At 38.7% G+C, this 13,190-nt stretch overlaps 1 protein-coding gene across 1 annotated transcript; it reads left to right on the top strand.

The window, feature by feature from the left end:
- The first annotated feature begins 2,835 nt into the window (after positions 1-2,835).
- LOC127856836 (uncharacterized) lies at positions 2,836-4,278 on the top strand. Its single transcript, XM_052392982.1, has 2 exons — positions 2,836-2,984; positions 3,396-4,278. Exons 1-2 carry the CDS (start codon positions 2,876-2,878, stop codon positions 4,205-4,207), a joined length of 921 nt encoding a protein of 306 aa, XP_052248942.1. The 5' UTR covers positions 2,836-2,875; the 3' UTR covers positions 4,208-4,278.
- The last annotated feature ends 8,912 nt before the right edge of the window (positions 4,279-13,190 follow it).

Raw genomic sequence — 13,190 nt, 5'->3', positions numbered from 1 at the left:
CTTATAAATGATGTTGAGGTTTTTAAAGAGTATAGCATTGCACTCCCAAAAGATTTAGTATATTGTAACCTTCATGATTACTTCATTGGCGACGAGGTACGTTGTTTACTCACTCGGAGTAAGGAGTGTAACTTTTCTACAAGTTTTGTCCTTTTTTCATTTAAAAGTCAGTCTTTTTTCAATTCTTTAGAGTCCAGACTACATGCTTTAAAGATATTTACGGATTCAATTTAGAATTTAGGCAATTTTGAGCGATTTAAAAACTTGCAATTTTTATTAACGTGGACATCACATCGTGGTCTGCCAAAAACGTGGTCTTTGTTTAAAAAATAATTTTTGGTCCTTTATTGAATGCGTTTATTTATTTATGGTTTTGAATTGCATTCTATTGCATTCATTAACCAGGCCCATTGTTTTTTATTCCCAATTTTGACTTTGTATTTTGACTGTTTTGTTTTGTTTGTGTGTTTGTGATATTATTTTTTTAAGGTCTTCATTGGTAAGAATACAGTTTGTTTTGATATAACTTACCCTACCCAATAATGGCCTTATTGAAAATAAATTTTGCAACAATTGAAGAGTTCCGTTTGCTTCCGGGGATTGGCTCAAAGCGTGTAACCCTCTTGCTTCAGTTGAGGGCTAAGTATGGCCAGCTAGATGAGGAACTGTTTTCCATTGTATTTGGTGGCCCTGTCCCTAGAAATGTCTTGGACGTGCTTGACTTCACTTCTTATATACAAAATGTTGATATTCCATTCCAAACAGAGGAAGGGGAGGAGTTGTCTAGCTATGATAATGCCCCTGATTTCCGGAATATTGCGAGTGCTGCCACAAGTGAGAAGCAGTCTCGAGCGGTCTCCAATCCTGACCAGCTTGCAGCATTGTTCTCACAGGTAGATCATTCATATTCCGCAATAGGGGATATCACACGGCATCTTAACTCCTTACCGGAGGTACCAAGTTCACAAATGGACAGAAGCAGACCTCAATACATTGAAAGTTCAAAAAGGCTAAGCTTTAATTACCCCACAACTGAAACACCCAACTTAGGCACTGAAAAAAAGCAAATGCATCCCAAGTTCGCTCAAAGCATGAAGTCAAGAGTGTCCAAAAGGAGTACTCTGGCAAAGATGTTCTAAGTTCTCGCCATCAAAAGTGATGTCGCAAATCTCTGTCAGGTTCTCGATCTCGTGACCTTTCTGAAAGTGGGTCATAAGAAGGTCGACAAAGTTCAAAGAGTAAGGTTGAGCTTGTAGGTCATGGTCAAAGGCACCGTGACCAAAAAGGCTCACCTGACCTTTCTAAAGCAAGGAGCTAGTATACAAGACGTCAAATGCGCACTAAGCGTAATGACTCGTGTTCAAGCTCTAGCTCATATGACCAGTCACGTGATAGGTCACGTAAAGATAACAAATATAGGTCTCATAGGCGTAAACACCAATATTTGTCAAAAAGTAGAACGTCAAGTGACTCCTCCGAGTCTCGGTCTAGGTCACTTAGGCGACATTGGAAGCACTACGCCAAAAGTAGTGCGTCACCAGAGTACCATGCAAGAAAATCTAAATCTAGATTTTACTTTAGTGACTCATCAAGCGAATCAGACCAAATGTCCGATCATGGATATCATGCTAGTCATCATGGCAATCCTAAGCAGTTGCCTAAAAATTTGCGCTTTGATGGGAAGGGAAACTGGTCAGCTTTTAAACAAAAGTTTGAGAGCTAAAGGAGGGTTGGTAAGTGGACTGATGGCGAAAGTCGGGACTACCTTAATTGGTGCCTAGACGGCAAAGCACTAGACTTTTTTGCCATTTTCACTCAAAACTATTATTTTATAAGCAAAAAATGCGGAAGTTAGAAGGCCGGTTTGGGGCAAGGAATTGCCAGAGACTAGTTGTGCTAAGTTCCAGCAAGCTTCTCAAAAAGCAGATGAAGCGCTTGAGGACTGGGCCGACCGTGTTTTGACATTGGCTACTCCTGCCTTTCGGCACCTCCCCGAGAAAATTGTTCTCGGGAGGCTATTTCCAGATTTTGCCAAGGTTGCATTGACAAAGAGGCTGGCAAGCATGCCTGTTTCGAGCAACCTCGTACCATTCAAGAAGCTCTTGACAAGGTCCGCAATCATCAATATATTACACAGTGCTCACTCTGGCCTTCAGAAAATAATTGAAGGATGTCATGAACAACTTCTCCGTAGAGGGGTTCATGATTGACTTCGAAGCCAGTAAACCCTAGTCTTTTCTCCTCCCAAACCCTAGTCTTTTCTCCTCCCAACATTTTTTTTATTATCTGTATATTTAGGTAGGAGAAAATGAAGTATGTGATTGAAGAATGGTTAATAAAGGAGCATTTTAGTATTTATACATAATATATATATATATATATTAATCAGTGAGTAGTGTTATTTTTAATTATATTTTATTGTAAGTCTATAAGACTATGAAAGAAATAATAATATAGCGACATATTATTTTAAGTTGATTTAAAATATATTATTTTAAGTTGATTTAAACGAATTAAATAAAAATTGACTGTTAATTATTCTTGAATATTTCTGAAATGATCAAAAGATGTTGTTTTTCACACTTCTTTAATATGTTTATATGTACTTCAGACTGATTGAACTGTTTGATGTCTAGTTATTAAAGACTCAATTTAATTAAATTATCACATGTATGATTGATCTGGAACATTGTTGGTTGATAATTAAATAATAACATAAAAAGGGTACAAAGTGTGAGCTGCCTTTGATCATAATAGAGCAAAAAAAAGAGTTAATCATTTTCCCTTTATATACCATATTTTTTTTTCACCTTCCTAATTACTTTGTAATATTCAAGTGTGTGTTGCTAATATTCAACTTTAAATATGCGGCATAATGCCTGTCTCTAAGTGTATTGCTTGTCAAAAACGCGTGCTAAGAAAAGACTTCGCTATTTCTTGTGATAACTGTGGATTATGGCAGCACATCCGTTGTGGAAATACAAGTAAGTAAAGTAAAATGATACTTTAATTTATATTTATTTGTTTTATTTATTCAGAAGTTAATTAAAGTAAATGAATTTTCCTGTTAGGTGACAGTAGTTCCTTTAAATAAACTGTAAAATAAATGTACAGGTGGCAGTTCCAATATTTTTTCTAAGTTCTCTAAAATTAATGTTTGTTTTTTTTGGCAGTTATTTAAAATTTAATGAATATCCCTCTGAGATGACAGGCAGCAGTCCCAGTGATAACTTTTTTTTCAGAAATTAGGTGTTTTTTTTAATTAATGTATTATATTTAAAGGTGACATACAGTAGTGTTTGAATATTTTTTTTTCAGAATTATTGTATTTTTATTGCGTTTATTCTTAGGTGACAGACAGCAGTTCCAATAATTATTTTATTTTCTTTCTACAGATATTACACTTGCCCACTACAAGAGAGCTTTAGAAGAAGGTACTGATATTCAATTTGTATGTATACCTTGTGAAGAAAGGGATGTCTCTGCAGAACGAGACGAGGAGGTCATGGACACCCAGTTCGAGGATGTTGATCATGTGGACGAAGAAAGGGTCGCTTTACAAGAGGATGTCTCCGCAGAACGAGACGAGGTCATGGACACCCAGTTCGAAGATGATGATCATGTGGACCTTCTCAACGCGTCCGTGAACTACAATGCATCAGAACGCGAACCTCAAACGATGACAGACGACCTTGATGGAACTATCAATGATGATTCGCCAATCTTGGAAACCCCAGGGATCCAAGAAACGCTGGTTGCCGAGGAACCTCTGTCCACTTCCGTTGTCGAAGAAGAACCAGTTACATACACGCTTCTACCAACGGGCAGCAAGTTCGGCAAACCAATTGTTGTTGGGTCCGACGGTTACGCCTACAGCATGTTGAAGAACGGTGGCCACGTTTGGAGATGTAGCCAGAGAAGGAAATTACACAAGTGCCAGGCTAAGGTGACTTCGCTCGGCGACAAGTACCAGAGAAACACCACTCTTCATGTTTATCCTGCCGACCCCAGTCTTCTCTACAAGAAAGAACTGTCCGCCAAGATCAAGGCTCATGCCAGTCAACATGTCTATCAGTCTGCGCGTGATATCGCGACAACATCCCTGAACGACCGAGGTCAACGGCCGAGCCTGCCCAAGGTGGTAAACCTTACCAGAACAGCCAACCGTCAACGTCAACTGCTTCGCCCCCTACACCATCTGATCTGAACTTCGAAGTCAACCACGAATATCTACAGAGTGAGGATTTCATAATTGGTGACCTTAGAGTTGATGAGGAACGTCACATACTGTTCGCGACTCCAAAACAGCTAGATATCCTGCACCAAACAAAACGCTGGTTCATGGATGGAACCTTTAAGGTATGTTATATAATTATAAAGAGACTGATATTAGTTTTACTGGTTTAATTCTATGCTTTCAAAGGATCCACTTTTCACGTTATGCTGTTTATTGCTTACAATATAATCATGACTATAATGACTATAGAAATTAAAAAAGGGTTAGTATTGCAGAGTATAAATTTACATGAATTATCATTACAGGTTGTTGACAAGCCATTCCGCAACGGGCAGCTTATGTCCATCCACGGCTTCGTGAGAACTGAAGAAGAAATGAAGCAGGTACCACTACACTTCGTCCTCATGTCCCGTCGGCGCAAGGAAGATTATGTTGCAGTCCTCCAGAAGGTGAAGGATGTCATGAACAACTTCTCCGTAGAGGGGTTCATGATTGACTTCGAAGCCGGTAAGTGTCCAGAAATAAACGCTTATAATATAAACTGGAAAGTGGCTCCTTAGGAATCACAAACAAAAAAGAAATTATACAGTTTTTACAGATGAGCGATATGATTAAATGTATATCTTCAAAAAAACACTTTTGGTTTAAGGTGCATCATAAATATTGTTTAATAGTTGTGCAGATATTATGATAAAATGTCATATCAATGATAATTTATATTTCAGCTTCCTGGGGTGAGGTCAGAGAGGTTTTTTCAGGAACACAGATCACAGGGTGTGTGTTCCACTGGAGTCAATCAGTGTACCGTCAGGTGAAATCACTGGGTCTCGGTCCAGCCTTCATGGCCAAAGGGTCCATCTGGGACTTTGTGAGGAAGTTGCTGGTGCTACCCTTCCTCCCGCACAACCACATAGAAAACGTGTTTCGTCAGCTAGCAGCCAGAGCCAACACAGAGCCAATGCGTAAACTGGTGGAGTACATAGATACTCAGTGGATTAGGTCCAACGTGTTTCCAGTACAGAGCTGGTGTGTTTTCAAGCACAGGGCAAAAACAAATAATGATGTGGAGGGCTGGCACACCCGTCTAAATGGTGATTGTGGGAACCGTGCTTTAACCCTCTACAGGTTGGTGCCAGCTCTCCGCAAGCAGGCACAGGCTGCCCAGTTGGACATCAAACAGTTGCTTCTGCACGGCATTGGTCGGGCCATGGACACGAAGATCTGGAGCACCTGGAATGACTACTCAGAACAGATCTCGTCGTCGGAAATGCTGAAGGTCATCAGTAGGGTGTATGGTAAGGCTATCACGTTTAAACGTTCACCTACTTTGGGACCGGTGCACAGGTAAGTTGTTCCTTTTACTCACTTCATGATTACTTCAGTGATATTATGGGCATCTAACAGTTTATAGGTGTCTATCGCAATCGTTGCTTATTTTTGGTGTTTTCACTCCAAATACACTTAAATTTGTTAATGCAGCATCACCATACTAAAACAATATCCAGAAAAGAGAAAAATATTGCATTTGAATATCAATCATACATTCGTTTTGACAACTGACGACAGAAATGATTCGATTTACCATGTGAATCTAAATGACGTTTTAGTGCAGATTTGTTCATAGGACACAAAGACACTATTTTGTTTTACGGATCATTTCGGCTTAGAGGGCTGTCCATTCATGTAAAATATGTTATACAATATATATATATATGTAACAGGGTATTCACTCTGACACTAATCCTTTAATATTACTAACCCATGCAAGAATGTGAGCGAGTATTAGTGTGGGTGCTAATTGGTGAGTGAATGATTTACTAACACTGCATGTTTTTATGTGAGATGTTTTAACTATAGAGTTTCAATGGTTTTATACTCTAGTTTATGATCATTCCATCATAAAGTCTCGTAAGAGATAGATGTTGGCATTTTCCATTTGTCAGCATATATTTATTTTAAAACTTAAGTCCTCAGGTCGCTGGTGAGTTTACTTTTATTGTTAATATAATTACATTGTATTGTATTGTATTGCTTATTGTAAGAAGGAGATGAGCCTTGTCCAAAAAGAGAAGTGTCATATAATGAATGGCGTTTCGAGGTCAAATGTTTAAGATCTGATAATGTTTCACAATCAAATCTTTTGCAGGCAATAAGAAGGTCTATTAGAGGCCCAGCAAGGAGATGTGTGATTTCTTTGGGCGAAAATGCAACTGTTGAACATATTTTATTTAACATGGACTCATTGTTTGCCATTTCTTTTGATAACAATAATGTTATGCAAGAATTTTTCAATTCTTTTCAGCAGCCCGATGAGTCTGTCACTGCATTTGCCTGTAGACTTGAATACATTTTGACTAGCTCAAATGAAACTCTTAAATTGAGTCCTGAATACAGAAATGAAATGTTGCGTTGCAAATTTTGGACATCCCTTTGTTCTGAGAAATTAAAATCTCAAACTAGACACAAGTTTGATGCAATTTTGTCATTTGAGCAGTTAATTAGAGAAATAAGGGCAGTAGAACATGAAATGTCCCTCGGCCCTGTTGCTTCACAGTCAGTTAAAGCGAAAAAGATTCAGCAAAGTGTTGTTTCTGCTGATTCCTCAGATTTTGAAATCAGATTAAAATCTCTGGAATTGAAAGTGGAAAACCAGTATGCATCTGTGAACAAAAAGCTTGATAAATTATTAGCAAATTGTTAAAGTAAGGGACAATCAAGTTTTCAGAAGGCAAGTAGTAATTATTTACCTCAAAGTTATAGAGGTCAAAATAGACGTTTTAATGACCATGGCAGAGGTCAAGGTTTTAAAAACGGTGGTCAAGGCCAGAGTTTTAGAGGCCGTGGCAGAGGTACATATAATGATACATCTGCAAGTCAAAACAGCCAGAAATTTCACCCAAAAGAGTAACCGCTTCTGTTGCAGGCCAAACAGAGGCTGGTAATTTGGTAAACAAACTGGCCAACACAAATTGTATTCCAGATTAGTGGGTAAACCAAATAAAAGCAAAATTAGTATCAATGGATGTCTGTTCACAGCATTGATTGATTCTGGTTCCATGGTTACCACTATTTCTGAGACTGGTTTAAACTCTATGAGTGAAAAAGCTGAAATTTTACATTTAGACACACTAGGTTTAAAACTTAGCACAGCAGATGGTTCTTTGATGAAGTACTGCGGGTATATAGAAGGTACACTGTGCATTCCTTCTATGTCACATATTGCTTTGGATGTGCCAATTTTAGTTATAAAAGATAACTCTTTTAACAGAGATTGTCCTGTAATTGTTGGCACCAATGTTATTAGACTCATGCGTGATATGGTTTCCCAGAATGACAGTGATGTCATTCCTGAGGAATGGAACATTGCCATTGCATCATTGAATGTGACGTCATTTGCAGCCAAACTATCTAGCAAAAGACCAGTTAAGCTAGGCCCGTATGAAACAGTGTCTTTGAATTGTGTGGCTAGAGGGGTTAATCATGCTATAGCCAATGTAGTTACTGAAAATCATGATCCTTCAGCTAATTACTCTGTATGCCCAAGAGTAATTAAAATGCAACAGCATGGCAATTGTTGCAAAATTTCTGTGAAAGTTTGCAACATGACTGGCAAACCCATTGTTTTAAAGCCAAAGTCACATGTTTGTCAGATTTCTGAAGTTGAGGTCATAGATCATTTGTCCTCAAGTTTTCAGAATGAATCTCAACAGAAAACACCAGTAAATGAGTGTACCAATGACCTTGGAGTTAAGATTGATACTGAAAATCTGACACCCGAACAAGTACAAAGGGTTCAACAAGTGCAGGAAATTGGTCACAGGTGTTTTCCAAAGGTCCTACTGATATAGGGTGTACAAATCTTCTTAAACACAAGATTGTGTTAGAAGACCCAACCCCTTTTAAGCAGTCATACAGACGCATACCCCCAGGGTTGTATGAAGAGGTGAGACAACATATTAAAGAAATGTTGGATGGGAATGTCATTCGTGAATCAGAGTCACCCTTCAGTTCCAATGTAGTGTTGGTGAGGAAGCGTGACGGTTCACTTCGATTCTGTATTGATTGGAGACAACTCAATACACGAACCAGAAAAGACGCTTACAACTTACCCAGATTTGATGACATTGTTGACAGTCTTTCTGGTGCTAAATACTTTTCCAAACTTGACTTGAGGTCAGGTTATTGGAATGTACAATTGGAAGAAGAAGACAAACACAAAACAGCCTTCAGTGTAGGAAACCTAGGTTTCTATGAATGCCCTTAGTACTTTTCAACGGCTTATGGAACGTTGTATGGGCGACCTACACTTGAAGGAATGTCTCATTTTTCTTGATGACATTCTGGTTTATTCCAGAACATTTGATGAACATATTGAAAGGCTCGAATCTGTATTTTCATGCCTTGCTAAAAAAGGGTTTGAAGCTCATCTGTGGTGTACCTTGGTCATGTGATCAGTGAAGATGGCATCTCCGCTGACCCTGAAAAGACCAGTGCTGTCACTAAGTGGCCAGCACCCAAAAACATAAAGGAGCTGAGACAGTTTCTTGGCTTTGCTGGTTTTTACAGAAGGTATGTAGAGCACTATGCTCAGATAGTTGAACCACTCAACGACCTTCTGAAAGGCCATGACACCACAGGCAGGGCCAGCAAGAGCAAGAAACGGTCCAAAAAGACCAATAAATCAGCTGTTTGGTCTTGGAGTGACGCTCAAGATCAAGCCTTTGAAACTATCAAGAGCAAACTGACATCCTCTCCAGTACTTGCATATGCACAGTATAATCAGCCCTTTATACTGCATACAGACGCATCAGGTCATGGCCTTGGTGCTGTCTTGTACCAAAATCAGGATGGGGCAGAAAAGGTCATTGCATATGCCAGTCGTGGACTGAAGCTGTCAGAGAAACGCTACCCAGCACATAAGCTGGAATTCTTAGCGTTAAAGTGGGCAGTTACAGAAAAGTTTCATGATTATCTTTTCGGTCACGAATTTGTTGTCTTAACCGATAACAATCCACTGACATATGTGACCACTACTGCTAAGCTTGATGCCACTGGCCATAGATGGCTGGCAGCATTGGCTGCATACAATTTCAGCATTAAGTACAAACCTGGTAAGCTAAATATTGATGCTGATTCTTTGAGCAGGATACCTGAAGTTTCTTCAGATATGGTCCAAGCCATAACACAGGCATCTGAAGTACAAATGCCCCTAGCAGAATGTATTGCCATTGATATCTGTCCTCTTGCTGCAGAAGAGGCCAGATCTCAATTACAGCCTGCACAAAGGACTGACTGGAGTACAGCTCAGGCTCAAGATCAGTACCTGGCTAGAGTACTTGACCTCTTAAGAAGCGGTTCCCGCCCCAGAGAGGAGGCACTCCGTAAGGAACCACACGAGGTACAGCTGTTACTCAGAGAATGGAAACGACTCACTATTGAGGATAAACAGCTGTACCGAACCACTTCTTTAGATGGTCAAGTCGTTAAGCAATTAGTTTTACCTAGTGCATTCAGGGAACAGGCCCTTAAAGGTGTTCATGATGATGTTGGACACCCAGGCAAGGATAAGTCCTTGTGGTTGGCCAGGCAGAGATTTTATTGGCCCCATCTAGAACGAGATCTAGAACTGAAAATTAAGGGTTGTACCAGATGTATTTTGAGGAAACGTCCTCAACAGACAGCTGGTCTGGTGAACATCAAGACCACAAAACCCATGGAACTGGTTTGCATGGATTTTCTGTCCCTAGAACCATCAAAGGGAGGCCATGAAAATATCCTGGTAATAACAGACCATTTTACCAGGTATGCACAAGCTGTCCCTTGCAAAAACCAAACTGCCACTACTACAGCAAAAGCCCTGTATGACAACTTTATTAGATACTACTCATTTCCTGAACACCTTCACAGCGATCAGGGCAGAAATTTTGAGAGTAAGGTAATACAGGAGCTTTGCAAAATAGCTGGAATTGAAAAGTCCCGCACAACCCCATACCATCCAATGGGTAACCCAGCGGAACGATTCAACCAAACACTCATAAAGATGTTGGGAACACTAGATCCAGTCCAAAAACAAGATTGGAAATCCTTTGTAGGTCCCATGGTGCAAGCCTATAACGCCACTAAAAGTGACGCTACAGGATATTCGCCCCACTATCTCATGTTTGGGTGGCATCCCAGACTTGCGATAGATACATTCATGGGTACCGAGCCCGGGAATGAAGGATCTCCAGACCCTACTGGTTACATACACAAATTGCAAAATCGCATGCAGCAAGCCCATAAGCTGGCTGCAGAGGCCTCTGCGAAGCAAGGTGTAAAGAATCAGGCATTTTACAACCGCAAGGTTAATGCCACCAGTATTGAGGTCTATGATAGAGTTTTAGTGAGAAAAACTCATTTTGATGGTAAGCACAAGTTGGCTGACCGTTGGGAATCTGAGCCGTATACTGTCATGGAAATCCCAAATCCTGACATTCCAGTATACAAGGTTAGACGAGAAGATGGTACTGGTCCTATCAGAACACTGCATAGGAATTTACTGCTGCCAATAGCAATATTCCCTAGTGCTTCACCCACATCAATTCACAAAAAGGGAACTCAAAACCCTAAAAGGATTATCAGATCCCAGTCAAAACAAATGGAGACATCCGATAGTGACTGCTCGTCCGAGTCAGACTCTTATGTCATTCCACAGCGGAGAGTCGGATATGTACCTGGGTATGTCACAAGACAACGGACACACAGTCCGGTTGTCAATGCCAATTCTGAGATTCTCATTCCTTTATCTCAGACACCGTCAGTGGTAGATGGTAGCACGTCTGAGCAGTCAAACAACTCACTCAATTTGTTGAGTAATCAAAATTCCACAAACTCAGGAGTTTACTCTCATGTTAGTGAGTTAGTTAGTCAGCCAGTGAGTAACCAATCTCAAGGTGAGACTCAGACTTCATCACATACAACACAGCAACATACACCTCAGGTTACACCACCTACAATAATACAACCAGAACCAGTTGGCAGACCCCAAAGGCTAAGACAACCTCCAGATAGATATGGAGAATGGGTCATGCCAATCTTTGCTCAGAACTATAATCTTGTAAAAAGGAAGTCCATATTTATTATGTATAACTTATTTAGTATACATAACAGTCCCTATGAAAATGCATTGTCTATCTGCTTTTCATGAAAATATTTAAACATATTTTAAAACAATTGTTTTAAATTGATTTTGTTTTTGCATGTTTTTATTTATCATATTTCAATGGTTTAATAATATTAAGACCTGATGAAGGGTATTGTTTAATTTTCATCTTGTGTACATTGTCTTCTAAAGTCAATGTGATTGATAGTATTACTGTTTACTAAAGAACAGTTTTCAGTATATTATTATCAGGATATATTTATCAATATTTTGGTCAGTAAATAGAATGTTTTAACAGATTGATTTATTTGCAATCTAATAATTTATATTGCAATTAGTGTGTGTACTTAGATTCAGCCTTCTAAGTTGAATTATTGTGCATATTTTCCCTGTATATATATAGCACCAACTCTGTTTACATTTGATTGACAAGTGGGTCAACTGTCAGCTGATTGAACAGCTGTTTTCATACATGCATACATACTGTATATAGGTCAGGAATTTTCCCACGCTTCTTGTAAACACTGCATACTCTAGTGGAGAGTGTACTTCAGTAATGTGAATTGCTGGTATATTCAAGGGGGTACTATAGTAGGGATTGGTCATTTAAATTTTTGTGTTATATGTTTAAAATGTCAGGAGCCATTTTTTCCAACAGAGGGAGTATGTAACAGGGTATTCACTCTGACACTAATCCTTTAATATTACTAACCCATGCAAGAATATGAGCGAGTATTAGTGTGGGTGCTAATTGGTGAGTGAATGATTTACTAACACTGCATGTTTTTATGTGAGATGTTTTAACTATAGAGTTTCAATGGTTTTATACTCTAGTTTATGATCATTCCATCATAAAGTCTCATAAGAGATAGATGTTGGCATTTTCCATTTGTCAGCATATATTTATTTTAAAACTTAAGTCCTCAGGTCGCTGGTGAGTTTACTTTTATTGTTTATATAATTACATTGTATTGTATTGTGTTGCTTATTGTAATATAAATGTATTTGATTATTATGTATTTCATTGCAATGTTTAATTATTGCAATTTGAATTAGTTATTCATAATTGTTTTTGTATTATTTTTCAGGCCATCATTTTCAATATTATAGACCAGAGCTCCAGATAAAAATTTGGTCAAATTCTTATTTACTCCCTATTTTAAAAATTAATTCTTATTTTACACCCTATTTATAAAATTAATTTTTAACAATATATTACCAAATAATTGTTTATTCATTAGTTTTAACACATCAACAATTCAATATTTTGGTTTATAGTCTTGGAAAAGCCTGGCTTTTTTTCTCCGATTCTTGCTTTCCCATAATCGGACAGCATTTTCTGGCTCAAATGACCCCACATCTATCTTGCTTATCTGAATGTTGATCAGCACATTGAGGCTTTTTTGCCTTCCACGCTTCCATACACCGCTTCGGTCGGCCATTTTGATTATTTATGTAAAACGGTCACTGACACTTCGGCTAGGTCATAATGGCCTTATGGTCGCCGTTAAAGTCATACCAAAAACTATATTTAACATTTAATTTTAATGACATTTGGATAGGTATACAGTATATTACTTGCGTATAAAAATTACGATAAGTGTAATTCAAAAGGTACAATAAACACTAATGACTCTCCTGCAATACTAGGAGAACAGAATCGAGACCGTTTGGCCTTTCGACCGTTCTTAGCTGTGGCTCTTCCTCACAGCAAACGCTTGAGTGACGTTGAATTAAAGTTGTAGTTTTAATTCAGCGCGTAGACAAGTCAGAACCAGGATAAAATGTTTACTGTATATAATTTGCTACTGA

The sequence above is a fragment of the Dreissena polymorpha genome, chromosome 14 (assembly GCF_020536995.1).
Source record: "Dreissena polymorpha isolate Duluth1 chromosome 14, UMN_Dpol_1.0, whole genome shotgun sequence".
Taxonomy (NCBI): Eukaryota; Metazoa; Mollusca; class Bivalvia; order Myida; family Dreissenidae; genus Dreissena; species Dreissena polymorpha.
The sequence above is the reverse complement of the archived record's forward strand: the minus strand, read 5'-3'. Positions and strand labels throughout refer to the sequence as shown.

What these genes read in the sequence shown, in the direction of transcription:
- LOC127856836 (XM_052392982.1), top strand. Translation starts at nt 2,876, where the DNA reads ATGCCTGTCTCTAAGTGTATTGCTTGTCAAAAACGCGTGCTAAGAAAA. An exon ending in CATCCGTTGTGGAAATACAA is followed by an intron (nt 2,985 to 3,395) that starts GTAAGTAAAGTA and finishes TTCTTTCTACAG; the next exon opens with ATATTACACTTGCCCACTAC.